Raw genomic sequence first — 20,001 nt, forward strand, 5'->3', positions numbered from 1 at the left:
TTCAGGGTTATAAGGGTGGGTGGGCTGGGGGCAGGGGGAGGGGGAGGGGCTGTACAAGTGCCCTTCTTACCTAATAGTCATAACAGCTGCTGCAATACGAGGCCATCTGTTGTCTTGATGCAAATTCCAATTTCTGTGGAGTTCCGTCCATTTCTTTAGGATATGATCTTTCATCAGTTGTTGAATGACATTCTTCTAGTACTGTGCAGTTACTGTCCAACCACAGGGAACTTGTGCGTATACCATGCAACGATAATCAAACAGTGTGATCTTGAAAGCATTAGTGACTGATTTCTAGGCGCATGCTTATTTTGGGCAAAACTGACCCTTTTGGACTCGTGCTGTACTCTGTTGTTCCGTTTTAGTATCATAACAATAGACCCAAGATTCACCAGCAGCGATGATTCTTCAAAATGGTGTAAGCGTTTCCTACCAAAACTTCCAGAAATTTTGTGAGTTGTTAAGCAATCACACGAGACTCCTTGCAATTTTTTTTGTTTTATTTAGGTGGACCAAAAATGAGATAATATTTCAAATGTTTAGCGTGCTGTCTGGAAGCAGTTCAATCATTTGGCTAAGGTAGTCACTGTGTGATATGTTTCAGAATGTGTTGTTATTACCAGCCATTTAATAAGTTAAGACTTCATGTATGTAGATATAAAATAGTATTATTTTTCAGGTATGATGAAGCACTAGAGTTGTTGGATTCAATAATCAAAAGAGATGAAACTAATGCAGCACCTCGAAAAAGGCGTGTAGCAATTTTTAAAGCAAGGGGCAAAATTCCAGAAGCTATTAAAGAGTTGACAGACTACCTGAAAAAGTGAGTTCTTGGTGTTCATACTTGTGGATCTACTTTTCAGTGTTAAAATATGCTTAAAAAAGAGATGCAATTTCATATGAAGATGATTTTCATTACTGTTCTGGTGAAAGACACAATTTTAAAAATTTGTACAGGTTTATGAGTGACCAAGAAGGCTGGCAAGAACTTTGTGAGCTCTACCTAATGGAACAAGATTTAGCTCGTGCGGCTTTCTGTATGGAAGAATTGTTACTGCACAATCCACATTCTCATTTAATACATCAGCGTTATGCTGAAATAAAGTATACACAGGTTAGTGTTTTGTCTATTTTTGTCACCTACGCCATTAAATAATTACATTGACCCAAGCAATATTTTTGAAGCAGGGAATATATATTCATTAATATTCTGTTACCTCATTTTATTTGCTTACATAGTGATACTGTGTTTGAGATGAACAAGTATGTAAAATGTGTACCAAACAATGGAAAATCCAGGATGGAATGTAACAATATTATGAAAAGGAAAGTTGCTACTCACCATATAGCAGAGATGCTGAGTCGCAGATAGGCACAACAAAAAGACTCTCACAATTAAAGCTTTCGGTCGTTGGCCTTTGTCAACAGTACTCTCTCTCTCTCTCTCTCTCTCTCTCTCTCTCTCTCTCAAATGCAACTCGCACACACGACTGCAGTTTCAGGCAACTGAAACCACACTCGGCATCTCCGCTATATGGTGAGTAGCAAATTTCCTTTTCACAATATTGTGATATAAAATGCATGAGTATATAAAAAGTGTAAGTGTATAAAATTTGGGCTTTTTTTTTTTGCAATAAGTATTCATAATAATCAAAATCTTATTGAGGACGTTCTACAACTGAACAATTTAAAGTCAGTAAATGACTTGCATTTGTCTGTAATGTAAAGGATGAAATATAGTGTCAGAGACATTACCAGTTCTCTTTCTGGCAGTCTGACAATAGATACTGCTGGCATCACTGACGGGTCACTGGTCTACATTAGCCTCTCTGTCTGAGTGAAATTTTTTCTTACTTTAGCATGTGGGTCATTCCATGTCAAATCAAAACACTTTAAATAAAAATTTGACCTTACCCTCTTAGATTTTGCTGAAAGTTGGTATAATTATAGTGGTCGCTGAAACTAAGAAAAATCCCAAATTTCAATTTTTTACCTCAAACTATTCCTGAAATATGGTCATGTAAACTTTTCAAAAACTTGCCAAAAATGTGTGAACGGACTTTTTTAAAATTGCCCCAGGAGCTGCCCTAATTGAGCTAAAGAGCTGGGAAAGGTGTCATTTTGCCGCATTTTTCATGCTCTTTCCAGTGATATGCAACAAAACGTAGCTTCTTATTAATAACCTTTTACAAAAAGTACATAATTGAAAATTTTCAAATTATTTCCATGACTACTTCATACTGTTGTAAATTACATGGTGAAATATAAATGTGGGATAATGATGGGTTCATGCCCGCCTGGTTGGCCATGCGGTCTAATGCACGGCCTTCCGGGTGGGAAGGAACGCCTGGTCCCCAGCACGAATCTGCCCGGCGGATTTGTGTCGAGGGCCGGTGAACCGGCCAGTCTGTGGATGGTTTTTAGGTGGTTTTCCATCTGCCTCGGCGAATGCGGGCTGGTTCCCCTTATTCCGCCTCAGTTACACTATGTCGGTGATTGCTGCGCAAACAAGTTCTCCACGTATGCGTACACCACCCTTACTCTACCATGCAAACATAGGGATTACACATGTCTGGTGTGAGACGTTCCCTGGAGGGTCCACCGGGGTCCGAATCGCACAATAACCCTGGGTTCGGTGTGGGGCGGCGGAGGGGTGAAGTGGACTGTGGTAGTCGTTGTGGGGTTGTGGACCACTGCGGCTGCTGCGGGGATGGAGCCTCTCTGATGATTATAGGTCCCCGCTTAACATACAATACAATGATGCGTTCATTGTTAAAAAAATTATTCCGGAGTCTTGTTTTTCACTAACAGCCGTAGTTTGACCAAACTGACCTTTAACAAACAGGAATTTCATTAAAATATACTGAAAGGTAAGTAAAAAAGTACTAGAAATATCAGAATATCACCTTCTTGAAACAAAACTAAACAACATTTTCCATCATTGGTTGCTAATATTTTTAGTTTCTTACAGTTTAAACTAATAGTCTATTAACTGGCAAAACGAAATGTTGAGTGTGGGACCTATAGCTAAGATTTAAATAAGGTGCGAAAAACTTATGAGTAGACTATTGATGTAATACTTCCTGTCCAAAAATACACGTTTCATTAGCATAGACTTTAGCCACTGTACGAAGGCTGAACATACTTGTGTTTCTGTCCATGTATGCAGCAGGCTGTGAACAAGTTGAAACAAGCACCGTGCTTGATATCTGTACAATCATTCAGAGACTGGAGCCATTGTTGAGAGGATATAAGACTGTTACCTTCTAAGGCTTAATGTGCCTACAGCATTATTGTGCACTGTGGTTTTAGTGCAAATCAATTGTTACCTCTGTGTTGACTAATTTGTATCTAGTATATTTAATAGTTCATTTACAAGTAAATCTATAAATTGAAGGAGAATTTATAAGTGGTTTTTGTATCAATATGGAACCAAGTAAAAAGTGCAGCGTTGTAAGAGCGCAGCGTTGTAATCCACTGAAGAAGTCAAATCATTTTATTAGAGACAGGAAAAAAACTGAGAAATGTCACAGCATGGATGCCCAAATTATTTCCACAATTACCTGGTGGTGGCAGGATTTGTGATAAATGTAGGAAAGATGTAACCACATTGAAAAATACACCAGAGCCCATCAGTGATAAAAGTGTTGAAGAAGATTCTTCTGGATCAGAGATAATCATCCCAGACCAAGATCCTGACTTCACTGCAACTTCAGTGGTTGTTCAAACACTTAACACATCACTTTGAGAACTAGGTGAGTCCCCAGTTGATAAGAAAAAAGTAGCATCTATGTGTTACGCCAAATCAAAAGTGAAAAAAAAAAATCTCCTCATCAGTGACATGTAAACTTTTTGTTGCTGCTGAAACGTCGTCCTCAGATACTGATACTGATTAATCCGTTCTTGAAAATCTCAAAACAAACTTTAATAATTCCATAAGTAGAGCAAAAAAACTAATGATTCTTACAGTTTTACCTGAAAAGTGGAGTGTCAGGCAAATAATGAGGGAATTTAATGCTCCTAATTACATTGTTCAGCAATCCAGAAACTTTTTGAAAGAGAAAGGATTCATGGAAGGTCCAAACCCAAAACCAGGAAAGTATTTACCAACAGAAACTGTCAAAACTGTACATTCATTTTATGAAAATGGTGAAGTTAGCCGGGCAATGCCAGGTATTAAAGAAACTTCATAAAGTTCTTTGTTACAGAAACAAGTGAAAGTTAAACAAAAAAATCAAAAAGACTTATTTAGTGTAACCTTAGAAAAGCTTACAAACATTTTAAAGACAAGTTTCTCTAAATTTGCTGAGTTGAGACCGAAACATTGTGTATTTGCTGGCTGGAGTGGCGCACACACACTGTTTCTGTGTGCACAACTCGCCAAAACATAAAATTAATGATAGAAAATTCCAAACTAAATATAGTAACAAACAGCAGCGGCTTAAACAATTATAAGCAGTGCATTGCAAACACACAACCCATCATCAGTTGATTGCAACTTGGGAAACTGTGAATACTGCCCAGGAGAAACTGTCATACATAAAATTTTACAAGACTCTTTTGATGAAAACTTAATTGAACGAGTTCATTTCCGACAGTGGATTGACCACTGTAATCTGAAAGTGTTCAGAAAACTTCAGAAGAATTCATAGATTTATTTTGTGGTAAGATGTCTACTTTGATTCGGCATGACTTCATTGCCAAGCAACAATGAACATTCCTTAACTCCACAAGAGAAAACCTTAAGGAATCTGAATATGTTGTCATATGTGATTTTTCAGAAAATTTTTGTATAGTTCTGCAGGATGAAGCTCAGAGTTACCGCTGGACAAGACAACAGATTACCATTCATCCTTTTGTTATATATTACAAACAGGAAGACAAAATTGGGCATTGAGCTTTGTCATTGTTTCCGATTGCCTGGAGCACAATACAGTGCGGTTTACACCTTTCAAAAGCAGCTTATTTCCTATCCATCGAATAAATTCCAAAAGCTTCCAAAAAAGGATATACTATTATTCTGACAGTTCTGCTGCTCAGTACAAAAATAAGAACAACTTCCTGAACCTTTGCCTTCATTAAGAAGGCTTCAACATAAAAGCTGAGTGGCACTTTTCAGCCACAGCACATGGGAAAGGGCCTTGTGATGGAGTAGGGGATTCAGTTAAGAGACTGGCAGCTCGTGCAAGTCTGCAAAGGCCGTACCAAAATCAGATCCAAACTCCACGAGATCTATTTGAGTTGGCAGTAGATAATATCACAAATGTTGATTTTGCGTATTCCACTCAAGAAGACTATGCTGCTTCAGAAATATTATTAAAAAGTCGGCTTGAAGGGGCATTGACAATCAAAGGAACACAGCAATTTCATGCTTTCGTTCCCAACACTACATCAAAGTTAATACTCAAATACTTTTCAGGTGATATGCAGAGTTGGGAGAGGGAAGTAACTACATCACCAGACAAACTGAAGTTACAAGATGTATCAGGCTATGTCACCACTGTATGTGGCAGAAACTGGTGTCTTGGGTACATTTTAGAAAAATACAAAGAACTTGATGAAGTGAAAATAACTTTCCTTCATTCATGTGGACCAACTAAGTTATTCTCCTACCCTGCACATGCAGATGTCCTATGGGTCTCAGTTGTGGATGTTCTCACGAAAGTAAATCCGTTTACTCTAACAGGGAGAACATACGTTCTTAATGAAAGTGGTGTAAACCAAACCCATTCAGCTTTATTAAAATGTAATCTGTAAAGTTCCAAGACAATTTATTGGGAAACTGCTTTCAACTCAGAACTTAATTTTTGTCTCAGGTTAGTGTTACCGGTAATTTATATTTTATAGAAAGTTTTTTCAAAATTACTGTTAGTACCTATTGTGTTAAATTTAGCTGTTACTCAAAAACAAGCATTATGTATTTAATTTTTTTAATAGTTTCATTCCAAACATCATGGACCAGAACTATAATGTAAATACTTGTACTTTTTCATTTCAGTTTGTAGTTAAATGCTCAAACTTTTTTGTTTCATCAGTTAATATATTGTTAGTTAAGTTGTGTGAAATTAAAATATGCAATCAATTATAAAATATGCTGATTAGTTTTGTTTTAATAAGGTGATGTTTTGATATTTCTAATATATATGACGGTAGTATCTGTTCCCGAAAGAACAGTTACCGTGGATGACCATGCAGCTTTGCTAGAAATGAAATGATAATTAAATGGACACCCTAGCTGCAAACAGTCGTTGATGTACTTAATTGGGGACATGTTGAAAATGTGTGCCCCGACCGGGACTCGAACCCGGGATCTCCTGCTGACATGGCAGACGCTCTATCCAACTGAGCCACCGCGGGCACAGAGGATAGTGCGTCTGCAGGGACTTATCCCTTGCACGCTCCCCGTGAGATCCACATTCTCAACATGTCCACACCACTACATTCGTAGTGTGCCTAATAGATGTTTGCCCATCATACTCATTACTCGTGGCACACATTTTCAACATGTCCCCAATGAAGTACATCAACGCCTGTTTGCAGCTAGGGTGTCCATTTAATTATCATTTCATTTCTAGCAAAGCTGCAGGGTCATCCACGGTAACTGTTCTTTCGGGAACAGATACTACCGTCATATATAGTTAAATATGGCTTCCCAGCCATTGACCTTGTGCGAATGCACATGCTATGCCCGAACTCGTACGGGCCTTGGTAGATTAATCTGCCACGAGTAATGAGTATGATGGGCAAACATCTATTAGGCGCACTACGAATGTAGTGGTATGGACATGTTGGGAATGTGGATCTCACGGGGAGCGTGCAAGGGATAAGTCCCTGCAGACGCACTATCCTCTGTGCCCGCGGTGGCTCAGTTGGATAGAGCGTCTGCCATGTAAGCAGGAGATCCCGGGTTCGAGTCCCGGTCGGGGCACACATTTTCAACATGTCCCCAATGAAGTACATCAACGCCTGTTTGCAGCTAGGGTGTCCATTTAATTATCATTTCATTTATATTTCTAATAGTTTTTTTTTACTTACCTTTCAGTATATTTTAATGAAATTCCTGTTTGTTAAAGGTCAGTTTGGTCAGACTACGGCTGTTAGTGAAAAACAAGAGTCTGGAATAATTTTTTTTAACACTGAACCCATCATCATCCCACAGTTATATCTTGCCATGTGATTTACAACAGTATGAAGTAGCTGTGGAAATATTTTGAAAATTTTCAATTATGTACTTTTTGTAAAAAAAAATTAAATCAAAATATTAATTAGTATTTTGAAAAAGATTATTAATTAGAAGCTATGTTTTGTTGTATATCTCTGGAAAAAGCAAGCAAAATGACACCTTTCTCAGTTCTATATCTCAATTAGAGCAGCTCCTAGGGCAATTTAAAAAAAGTCTGTTCACTCACCTTTGGCTGGTTTTTGAAAAGTTTACATAGCGATATTTCAGGAATGGTTTGAGATAAAAAATTGAAATTTGGAATTTTTCTTAGTCTCAGCACCCACTATAATTATACTAAATTTTAGCAAAATCTAAAATTGTGAAGTAAAATAGGTGTGTTGATTTGACATGGTCTTGTAAGAAAAAACGAGATAATTGTGTTAGAACAAATCTCTTTTTCCACATAATAGACAGTTTGATCCCTTTTGTATATACTATCTAAAACTCTTCACCTACATCTCACAGATGTGCGGTGCATAGAAACATGTAACAGAAACAGCATTTTAGTAGCTAGTGAGCTCTTTATCTTTCTCTAGTTACATAGTTAAAGTATGCACATTCACACACACAACCACAAAGATACCGAAACGCACATGCCCATGGCCAAGGGTGAGTCTTCCTGTCTGTAGTCACAGGCTTGTGCATCTGTGTGTGTGCATACTTCTGCTAGAGAAAAAACAAGAGCTCACAGTCAAGTAATACTGTTTCTGCTGTGTGTCTCTTTGTGTCATGCATCAGTCAGCTGTAGGTAAACAGTTGCCTTTCTTTTGTTTTATGTATTATCCATCCAGGAATTTCCATTGTTGCTGTCTACAACTCTGTCAGCACCCATATATAATCCATACCACTTTTCTTTTGTACTTTTCTTTTGTTGACTTTGGCAAAGAAATTTAACTTGGCTGTGTTCTTGCTGTAATACAGTAATAAATGTAGTAATGTCTGTAGCTAAACTACTTTAATTTTACATGATATTGTTCAGTAGCAACTAGTAGAAACTATCCTCAACAACAGACAGTCTCTGCACCCAGCATTTAATTTCAAATACTGGCATAGCTGAGTGTTCAGCACTGCTGACTGCCATGCAGAGGACCTTGCTTTGACTCCCAGAACTCAAGGGATTTTTCATCAGTGGGAGGATTGGTATGGCAAGCCCTCGGCCTCGTGAGGGTAACTGAGAAGCTACTCAACCGAATAGTAGCAGTTCTGTAGTCAAAAAACCCAGCAATGACCAGGAGTGTGTTGTGCTGACCACACACCCCACTGTACAACATCCGATGGCACCATTGGCAGAGGATGACATGGCAGTCGGTCAAACATGATTAACTCGTCTGTGTCCAGAATGTGGAACCTTCCTTTTGCTTACTGGCAATGAAGCTGCACTAATTGTTAGTGTAATAACTTATTTCTGAAACAAACTTACTTACTTTGATTTATTTCAAATCTGTAGTAATTCTTCTAATAGATTACTGTTGAATTTGTATATTGTTTGTATATATTATATGGAGAGACACAAATGTCAGCCCAACATGAAGTTTTTCACTTGTCACTTACAATCAAGGTCTTGCATTTTATTGTTAATGTATATTATATCTAAATCTGTGTACATAATCTGCAAGCCACCGTTTTGTGCATGGCGGAGGGTACGACATACTGCTACTGATATTTCCTTTCCTGTTCCATTCAGAAATAGTGATAGAAAAACAGCCATTCATAAGCCTCCTTATGCAACCCAATTTCTCTCATCTTATGTTCATGGTCCTTACACCAAATGTACATTGGTGCCAGTAGAATCGCCTACCTGTAACAAATGTAGCAGCACACTTCTGAATTTTCAATATCTTCCATTAATGTGACCTGGTGGGTATCCCAAATGCTCAAGCAGTACTCAAGAATGGATTGCACTAGCATCCTATTCACGTTCTCCTTTATACATGATCTACACATCACTAAAGTTCTCCCAATAAGGATATATTTTCACAATATTTGTAAATTTAAATGTAATAGGCTGCACTAAAGTTTCATACAAGAAGCTCGATAATAGCCTCCCATCATTATTTGAATGACTCCCAATCTTATTACCTTGGGGGGTGCTTGTAAACCTCCCAGCACTTCTACAGTGTTTTGACACCAGGCAGAAGTTTGATTAAACCCAAGCCAGTTACCAAATAGAAATACAGGGTGAATCACGAAGATATGCATATACTGTAATATGTTATTCTACATGTAAAACTAAAGAAAAAAGTTCATATAAACATCACAAAACTGTACAATGTTAAAGTAAAGCACGATTTCCATTTATTTTGTTGTTATATCTGGTGAATCTACAATCTACAATCTACAAACTACAATAGTTACTATGTGGTTTCACTTAAATACACTGTTGGTATTATGTTCTTTCACTGAACAATACAGTAAACGGACTCCTTTCAAGGTTGGAAAATGACTGAAACAACTCACTAACTGTTGCCAACAATGACATAAATGTTCCTACATTCTTAATGGAAAGTAAACAAATCTACTTATATAATAATCTTTGCTTCTCTGGAAGTTCTGGAAAGCTACTGCAGATACACATCTGGGACATGTTTTATTAGAGTCATCAGACCAATAACAACAAAATAAATGGAAATCATGCTTTATTTTAACCTCTTACAGTTTTGTGACGGCTTCAACAACATATTAAAATATTTGCCTAGCATTGTGAATCACCCTGTATATATTGTCCGCTTCATAAATTATGCAAGGACTGCTGCAAATGGATGGTTCCTATAAAAGGGCACGGCCGACTTCCTTCCACGTCTTTCCCTAAAACCGATGAGACCGATAACCTTGCTGCCTGGTCTCTTCCCCCAAACAAGCCAACTGCTGCAAATAATCCATTGTATTATAATTATTTTGTCATAGCCAGTACCTGTTTTGAGATTTGTTGCAAACAGTTATGAAGTGCTGTTTTGAGAATTGCTAGAAACAGGTTATTTCTATTGTTCTTTCAGGGAGGATTTGAAAACATGGAACTTGCTCGTGCACATTACTGTGAAGCCATCAAGTTGAATCCAAATAACATGAGAGCTTTGTATGGATTATTTTTGGTAAGTTAAACTGTTTTATCTATATTTATGTCTTACTTTCTCTTCTTTGTGTGCCCTTCGAGCAGTTGGAAACAGTAAAAGTTAGAATTAAGGTCGGGACACACACGTCCGGGCCATGTCAGGGCCGAGCGTCGAACGAGTGACGGCCGTGCTCCGGTCCGTTCCTGCAGGGGCCACACATGACCAGGGCACGTCCGTGTCTCTGTTGTTCCTTGTAGTGACTCGGACACGGTGATCTGTGTTTCTCTTTGTGAAAGCTGTAAAACATGTTCACTAATTTTTGTAATAGTGAATTAGGAGTTATAGCACTTGCTTTAGACGAAGAGGAAAAAGAACGAAGGCAAACAAAAAGAAGAAAATTATGGATCCACAGTGCCTGGAAAACAAGACCAGTACAGGGAGAGTTTCGGAAACTATTTTCTCATCTCATAGATGATGAGACTAAGTTTTATGAATATTTTAGGATGACGCCGTACACCTTCTGTGAGCTTTTAAAGAAACTAGAACCAAGACTGAGGTAAAACATTTCATTCGGTATATTGCAACAGAAATTTTGAATAATTAGAAGAATCCTTCAGGGAGATCCTAATAACCTGCGTGTGTACTGTACAACTTTATTCGAAAAATGGAAGGTTATAGGGTGCTCGAACAGACGATGGATCAAAAGGAAACTGCTGAGGGATCCGGAAGTTCATAAAATCTTCGGAACCTACCTCGAATTCGTGGGAGATCAACAGATGCTGCATTTGCTGTACGAGAACAACTCAAAAAATTCCTGAATTCTCCACAAGGGACTGTGGAATGGCAAGAACATGTCGCCCTGCCGATATAACAATGACATAAACCAAACATCTGTTTATAAAATAAAAAATTAAATAAATATCTTTCGGGTATTAAAACTTGTGTAGTTTTTATCTTACCTTTGGCTTGTAGATCTGTTGCAACTGTCTTCCAAACTCTGTCTTTGTACTCGATATTCCAGTAGTTTTCAGTTCCCTGATCGTAAAGAACAGGAAACTTACGAAATTCTTCTATTAGTCCTTCCACATCCATGTTTTGTACACAGAACAGTCTTGCGCAGTTGCACAGCTCACAAGACAATTCTACTGTCAGGCTGTGTCCGTCACGTGAAAAATTAAACACGGCGAATCCCGCCCGGCCCGGCCCCGGCCCGTTGACGTTCCCCGTGCACGGCCCGGTCAAGTGGGGCCCGCTACATTTGTTTTAATGATGCATTTCATTGTCCGGGTGACGGCCGATACTCGGACGTGTCTCGGCACGGAGACATTCCGGACATGTGTGTCCCGGCCTTTAATTGTAGTTAACAGTTTGCTTACACAATTTATAACAAAGTATTGATTGCTACTCTAATTTCTGATTTGGACAGTGAGTTCTGCCTCCTTTGCATATGCTATCAGTATCTGTATAGATTACAAACTGCAAATAAGTTATTGTATGCCGCAATACATCTTATCTCTCTGGGAAAAGAAACATTTGATTGAAAATGGTTACATTAAAGGAAAGGGATAAAACCAGTTTCAGAATGATCAAAAGTTGAAACAATCTGAGGTCTCAGGTATGAGGCGTAAAAAAAAAAAAAAAAAAAAAAAAAAAAAAAAATTTGTTGCACATGTTCATTCGTGGTCTAAAATTTTCCTTTTGTTACTGCAAAACTCAGAATGTTTGGAAAATCCATCAGTAAATAATTTGACAAGAATCTTACTCGCTTTTTGTTTTTATTTATTAACCCAGTCATTTCTTGCATGCATCTGTCAGTTGTATGGATAGTGTCATCCTTACAGCATGTTTTGCACTAGAATAACAGCTGTAAACTAAGGTTTAAAAATCAATTCAGAGTTATCATCACATCATCTTCTTCATCTTTTTCTTGATCAACCATTTATCATCGATTACTGGTTATAGACCTGACCTCACACAGGTTTCTCCATCCATCATCTTTTGACATCTAAATCCACCCTTCTTGTTTGTCCTCAGTCCATCTTCCAATAGGTTGTTCATAATACATTTTCTTTATCACGGGGAATCCAACATAGATTCTCCATCTCCCAACACTTCATCTTACTATATGAGCAGCCCATTTCCATTTCAGTTTCATAAGTCACTAACACGTTTCCTACTCCTGCCTTTTCTCTTATCAACCTGTTTGTTTTTCTATCTCTTCTGGTTATGTTCATCTTCCATTGCTCATTTGGCAACCTTCAGTTTTTAAATAGTTAAAAAAAAAAAAAAAAAAAAAAAAAAAAGAATTGATGGACTGTGTCAGCTGTGAAACCCAGCACATTATATGGTTAGCACCCATCTCTACTTATTAATTAGCATGACTACCTCGTACCCCAAAGCTTGCTTCAATTAAGACTGACACATCCACTAATAATTTGCAAATTTGTCTAATGGAGAAGACAGTCTTTGTCACTATAGTCTTGTCAGTTATAAAGTAACTACATTTTCATTGCAGCATGAAATTACTGTATGTGATACATCCCCTACACTGCTGTATGTCTCCAGCAGACAAGATCACTTGAATATATTTAGTGTGCCTAGAGGTGGGAAACATGGTATAGTTCTGGTGGGTGCCAGTCAATCTTATATTACAGGGTGTTCTTCTGTAACTCTTGGTCTAGCACAGGTGTGTGTGTGTGTGTGTGTGTGTGTGTGTGTGTGTGTGTGTGTAAAGCCCAATTTAATTTTAGTGTGTACGTGGTTTGTTTTTCAGGACCAGTAGCTATTTGTAGATTAAATTAGGCTTTAATTATTCATGATTTTTTGTTATATTCCTGTAACTACTTCACCAGGTATTATTATTATTATTGTTGTTTTTGTTGTTGTTGTTTTTATTTAGCCAGTAGTTGCTCATAAATTAAATTAGGCTTTAGTTATTCATGATTCTTTTGTTATGTCCCTGTAACTGCTGCACAGAGTAGTTACTATTATTATTGTTATTATTATTATTATTATTATTAGTAGTAGTAGTAGTAGTAGTAGTAGTAGTATCTCGTGTGGGAAGCCTGTTCATTTCACAAAAATCTTCTTAGAAGAGTATTTACATCAGTGACAGCTCTGTTGTTTCATTGTCAGTGCTCTCCTTTATAACTACATGTGCTTTCATAATGAACTTCATATAATGGATCTGTCACACATTACCTGCCTTTCATAAACAAAAAAATGCCAGATGATCCAAAAGTAAAACAACACTTGGAATATCAATAACTCAAAAACTATTGCCAAGTGCATGATATAACTTGCATGGAAAGATACAGGATTGTACTTCATTACAAAAAATGTTATTTGTCAGAATACTATAATTTTCTTTCTTGTTAGCTTCCCTATGAGTCAGTAGTTTCCAAGATGATGTGGTACAGTTCACAATTGTGATGCATTTCCATTAAACAAAAAATGATCATCATCTGTTGTCCACGGGAGATTAAAAAACAGTCTGCATAATTTTCCATTTTTACCAGCTGTAAGCCTCTTTGAATAAAAGCACTACATTGTGTCCCACTGGTGAAAACTGTAGCATGTAGCAAATGCCCACATGATGCCTGGCTACAACCTTCAGATCCTATAAATATGAAAAAAAATGAAGAAGTCCAGTCCATGAGGTCTCTATGATAATGTAAAACTTTGCTTCTTTCCAAATTGTAAAAGCTGTCTCAAAGTGGGATGTACTGAACAGGATGTGTGTGTGAATGAATGAATGAATGAATGAATGAGTGAGTGAGTGAGTGAGTGAGTGTACTGGTGGATAGGAGGGTGGACAGGAGTAAAAAATAATCACATCAGACAGCCAAGCTGCCAGTGATATCACACTATTGTCAGTATAAATTATTCCATTTCCTACTTCATAAGTTACGTGCCCACACATTGTTGGGACAAGGAGAATACAGACGTGTCTGGTATTATATTAAAACAACAAAGTTGACTGAAATGTTATAGAAGGTAAAACACAAATTTTTAATCATGTGTTTCTTGAGGAAATATCAAGTACATGTTTAATTTTTAATAAATTGGACTACTTTTGGTCTGGTAAACTACTAATAGGTTCAAAAAAGAAGGGACTTTAGAACAAAACAGTGGTGAGACATAATTCTTGTATAGTTTCTTTTTACATCAGAACAAAAGATATCTCCATAATGTTCCCACCATTAAGAGAACAGCACAGCTTTTTTGTTTAGCAGAATGATTAAAAAGTTGATGGCATTTTTAATACCTGTGCATTCTTTACTCGAAATTTAGTATTGCTCACAGTAGAGGCACCTGTACATCATGAAACTTCACACATTTCTACTTAATACCCATTTGTGGCAACTACACATTGTCAAATGTTACATTTTCTTAATGAAGCTAAATATATTTATTTATTTGTCCTTTTGACCATTTAACACAATGGTATAGGATATATCTGATGCATTACAGAAAAAAGATGCACACAGAGTAGGATAGGATTAGGCAAGGATAGGGCAGGAAATCACCTGGTGTCTTGCAAAGTCATTCTAGCACCTTCTGAGGAACCTACATTTGAAATAACTGTATGAAATACTAATACCAGAGAAGGAAAGTTGCTAGTCATCATATAGCGGAGATGCTAAGTCACGATAGGCACAACAAAAAAATTCACACAGTTATAGCTTTCGGCCATTAAGGCCTTTGTCAGCAATAGACACACATACACTACTGCAGTGTGGTTGCAGCTCTCTGAGACTGCAGATGTGTGTGCAAGTTGCGTTCGTGTGTGTGTGTGTGTGTGTGTGTGTGTGTGTGTGTGTGTGGTAGCAGCTTTACTTCTCTGGTATTGTTACATTCCATCCTGGATTTTCCATTGTTTGATTTATGAAATACTATCGGTTTTAAGTAATAACTGAGTTTCCATTTACTATTAAAAAGAAATTTTCTCTTTTAGGCAGCAACCAACATAGGTTTGTCACCTAAATGCACATCAACAAAGAAGAAGGAAGCACAGAAATTAGCAAAGTGGGCTCTTCATGAAATTGCTCTCAGGTATGGCCATTTTAATAAGTGGTGAATGAAAAATGATATGTCACATTGACCTTAAATATTATTAGAGTTACTGTAATGTTTACTCAAATTTCAACACCATGAGGCGATTACCAAAGGGATGAAATTGAGTCAATGTATCAGTTATAATGCTACAAAGAAATGATTATATGTGCAAAGCAATGTGCTGAGTCTCTCCACATATTGTAGTATTCAATCAAATCATATGATGCAAGAGAATTGCATTCCATTTAACAATTATACAAGTCCAAAATTTATACAACTACTTGGCTGTTGAACAGTTCTTAGAAGTGATTAATCAGCTAATAAGAACCCCTGCCCCCTTAGCCCCTATATGCTCAAACTTTCTAAAGTACTAGCTGTAACATTCTTCAGCTTTGAAAAAAATATTGTGATTAATTTTAAATTTTATTCAAGACAGCCATTGAAATTAATATTTAGGCTGAAAATGGGTGAATAAATATTCCAAATACTAACAAAGAGATAGAGGGGCTGGCCAGTACTTACCTCAGCTCGGTACAGCCGATAGATAACACAAAACAGAACAGAAAATTTACATTCCTAGCTTTCGGAACTTTGTTCCTTCATCAAGGAGGAGAGAGGGGGAAAAGGGAAGAAGGGAAAGTGGATTTAGTTACTCACAACCCATGGGTTCCCTTTTTTCCCCTCTATCCTCCCTGATGAAGGAACAAAGTTCCGAAAGCCAGGAATGTAAATTTTCTGTTGTTTTGTGTTATCTATCAGCTGTACTGAGCTGAGGTACGTACTGGCCAGCCCCTCTATCTCTTTGTTAGTATTTGTTTCACATCTTTATATGAGATTTTCCATTAATCATTTTGAATAAATATTTCCATTAGTAGAACCATGCTTCTAACAAACAGTTCATGTATTGAAAACTCGCTATGAATAGGTTTTTTTTTCTTTCTTACAACCATTGTTGAATGTTAATAAACATCATCCAATTGTTACATTCATTCTCAGTAAAAATTCTTGTGTTCCAGTACAGGGTACAAACCCCAATGATGATTCTTGATTTAAATTTTTCTAAATCACAGTAGGTGAATGCCAACTACATTTGTTACACAAAGCCATGTCTGATTGCATTCTAGTTTCTTGTCTGTGCTGGTGCTCTGCGTTTAAAGACTCTGATTTTGATGAAACATTAAGTACTGACTTTGACCGTACTTTGGCAAGAACCTTAAGTAATAACTAGCAATTAAGTTCATAATTTTTATTTTAAACATTAGACTCACAGTGTTAATAAATCCAGCTGACAATGACCATGCCTCTGATACTTCACTTCCATAGCATTTAAATTCTTTGCACTGTGCTGTGGATTTTTTTTTTCCTGTGATTCTGCATTGCCACTAAAAATCATCTTCGTTGTACAAATTAACAATATTACCAGTTAAAACTTCAATTCTAGATTCATTTTAATTACTCTTCAAGACACTTTAAGTGAAAGAACAGCTGATTTTATGTCAGAATGTATTGTACATGTTGGGATATATCCCTCTCTAACCTTTGGCACTTTTTTTATGTTGCAGGTATGAGAGGCAGAGTAGGAATAAAAAACAGGTAGCATCCCTGGAATCCCTTGTTAGTTCATTGCAAATTTCTGGAACATCATAAAATTTGAAAGTTCAGTGCTTTACTTTTACTTAAGTTTATTGTTGTAAGGTCTATAGTATTTTAAAAATGATGTCTTTACACACTGTTATTTGTGAACTTTGAAATTGTTAATAAATGTGTATAATTTTTTTAAGTTAATAGTGAATGATTCATTGTATATGCAGTGATGGAAACTATAAACAATGTTGCAGTTGTGGAATCTTGATCTTTGGCAAAATTAAAATCATTTACTATTATTATGTGCTGCATTGCTCTTGTAATCTCGGAAGCTATATACTGAGCTACTACCATTTGTCATTTGAGTAATAGTTTCCATATTTCTTATTATTTATGTGAGTATCTTTGATGATTCAATTAGTTTACACTGTTTAATTGTAGTTTGTGGAAATGCCCTGCCATCACAAATGCAGTTTCTCTTTTGTAATTGACTGAAGGAATCATTGGTAGTCTCAAATGTGTAATTTAGTAAATATACAGTTCTTTGACTTTCTCTTATTTGAAGTTTTCCAGAGATTATTGCCACACTCTACAGTGTTTTGAACTTGTCTTATTACATGTGTGTTCTTTTGCTTATTGCCTCTTTAAAGTATATATAATTTTTCCTGCTCCTAACATATCAATTTTGGTGTGCACACACGCGTGTGTGTGGGGGGGGGGGGGGGCGGGGGGGGCCTTCATTCCAAAGAACACCTTGATGCAGCTCTCCATGCTAGTCTACCCTGACTATGCGATGTTTACAAATTTCCCTTTTTTAGAAATGATTTTCTTGTTATTGCCAATGTGCATTTTACGTCCTCTTTACCTTGGCAATCATCAGTTATTTTCCTGACCGAACAACAAAACTCCTGTACCACTTTTAGTGTCTCATTTCCTACTCCAGTTGGCTCAGCATTGTCTGATGTAATTAGATTACATTCCATTACCCATGTTTTACTTCTGTTGCAGTTTCCATATTATAACTTCTTTTCATTACACCTTCTATTCCATTCAGCTGTACTTCCAAGTCACTTGCTCTGTCTGACAGAATTACATCATTTGCAAACCTCAGACTTCATATTCTCCTTAACTTAAATTCACTTTCCAAATTTTTCATTGGTTTTCTTCATAGTTCATTCAGTGTATAGATTGTATAACATTGGCAATAGCCTAAAACACCATCGCACTTCCTTCTCAACTATTGCTTCCCTTTCATGTCTGTCAAGTCATAATAACAGTGTTTAGCTGCCAGTAGTTTATTTCTGCTATGTTCAGAATTTCAAAGAGTATATTCCAGTCACCATTGTCAAAAGCTTTCTCTAAATGTATAAATGCTAGAAATGTTGGTTTGCCATTCTTCAGTCTATCCCATAAGTGATAGGGTCAGTACTGCCTCAGGCATATGCTTACCTGTTAATACAGTGAATATTTGATTGACGACTCTTACATTGTCAACCTATTGAGTGTCATCTTCAAGCATTGTTCCCACATGTTACCTACTCATAATTTTCAAGTGCAGTATTGATACATCTTCAGCTGAAGATAATGAGTAGGAAACTTTTTGAAATCACACAGCAGAAAGTCCAGGATGGAATAACAGCCATAATGGAAATAGTATTGTTATAACTTCAAGTTGAACAAATATGTTTCAAGGACGACACAATACACGAAAGTCACAGATCAAGTAGACAAAGTAAGATGTGTGTTCACTTTAACAGTCAAATCAGAACTGAGTCGGAGTCTAGCGGCCGCTGCCTGGCTGGCCGCTTAGATGGCGCTGATGCTGCATGGCTGGCAGACAGCGCCGCATGTAGAGGATGCGCATAACTGCGCAGCGGCACTTTGAAAGACTGGCGAAACACAACACTTTTCCCCGCTTTGAATTTTTTGCACATGTCTTGATGGAGGTGGCCTGTAGATTCCTAACATCCATAGGTGTAGTTTGACTGGCCATAAAGTCTCAAGGAGGAGGCTTCCCTTACGGACGGAAGTGTCCCCGTTCAAAATGACAGGAGACGTGGGGGTCGTATCTGCTGGGGCCCCGTGCATCAATCTGCCCATTGCGGTAAGTCCGGTTGTTATAACAGGAGACATGGGCGATGTGTCAGCGTCCGTAGGAGAAGGAGGCGAGTAGAGTTGTCCCGACAGATGGTGGTCATCTGGTTCCTTCATGGGCACGTCTCCTGTTGGCGTCAGTTCTTGTGCTGGCACCAAGATGATGGTGAGAGGACTGCGTTGTGAGTAATGAGAGATTCCAGGATCCTGAGCATCAGGTAGAGCCAAAGGTGGTGTAGCGGCATCCGGAACAGGTGTTGCCAGCACACAAGGCCGAAGCTGGTTCGAATGACGCACTGCAACACCCGTGTCCGTCTGGATTTCATACAGGCGTCGGACATGGTGTCGTAAGATGCGGCCAGGACTCCATTTTGGCCACCTGCCATATCCCCGTACCCACACAAGGTCGCCAGCGGTGAACTGGCCAAGCGAAGGCACCTGTGGCCGTTAGATGGCAGGCCACAGGAGACGAAGTAGCGTGCGGGGCTGTCGGCTATGTAAGAGCTCAGCTGGGCTGTGGTCGCCCATGGGGGTGAAACGGTAAGAAGCTAGTAATTGGAGAAACGCATCATCAGCAGCAGAAGAAGTCAGGAGTTTCCTCATCTGAGCCTTAAATGTGAGGACCAGACGTTCAGCCTCTCAGTTTTTTTATTACAGAGGGCAGCAACCCCTCCAACCGAACACGCTGAGCTACCGTGCCGGCATTTTGACTGGATGGAATGAAGGGGCCATGACGTGCATGACGCCGTGACGGGCACAAAAGTCCGCAAAATTAAAAGAGGCAAATTGCGGACCATTATCAGTAACAAGAGTAGAGGGAAGGCCTTCGAAAGGTAAAATGCGAGCTAGAGCATTTGTGGTTGTCGCGTTGGTAGGCGACATGCAACAGACAATGAAAGGAAAGTCAGAGTAGGCGTCAATAATGAGAAGCCAATAAGTGCCTAAAAAAGTCGCGCGAAGTCAGCATGAATACGCTCCCAGTGCTTCTCAGGC

General features: G+C 38.0%; 1 protein-coding gene and 2 non-coding genes across 3 annotated transcripts in view; 2 read left to right on the plus strand and 1 right to left on the minus strand.

Annotated features, from left to right (window-relative positions):
• LOC126260010 (ER membrane protein complex subunit 2-like) overlaps positions 1 to 17,548 on the plus strand; it is a 72,274-nt gene extending 54,726 nt beyond the window's left edge. The window contains exons 4-8 of the mRNA XM_049957173.1: positions 680 to 823; positions 958 to 1,114; positions 10,216 to 10,311; positions 15,230 to 15,327; positions 16,893 to 17,548. Coding sequence (XP_049813130.1) covers positions 680 to 823; positions 958 to 1,114; positions 10,216 to 10,311; positions 15,230 to 15,327; positions 16,893 to 16,977 — 580 coding nt within the window. The 3' untranslated portion in view covers positions 16,978 to 17,548. The remainder of the gene's footprint in view (positions 1 to 679; positions 824 to 957; positions 1,115 to 10,215; positions 10,312 to 15,229; positions 15,328 to 16,892) is intronic.
• On the minus strand, positions 6,284 to 6,358 carry Trnat-ugu (transfer RNA threonine (anticodon UGU)). The gene has a single exon. It is a non-coding gene; the product is annotated as a tRNA-Thr (tRNA).
• Trnat-ugu (transfer RNA threonine (anticodon UGU)) lies at positions 6,854 to 6,928 on the plus strand. Its single transcript has one exon. It is a non-coding gene; the product is annotated as a tRNA-Thr (tRNA).
• Positions 17,549 to 20,001: the final 2,453 nt, after the last annotated feature.

This window comes from Schistocerca nitens, chromosome 1 (assembly GCF_023898315.1).
Source record: "Schistocerca nitens isolate TAMUIC-IGC-003100 chromosome 1, iqSchNite1.1, whole genome shotgun sequence".
NCBI classification, from domain to species: Eukaryota; Metazoa; Arthropoda; class Insecta; order Orthoptera; family Acrididae; genus Schistocerca; species Schistocerca nitens.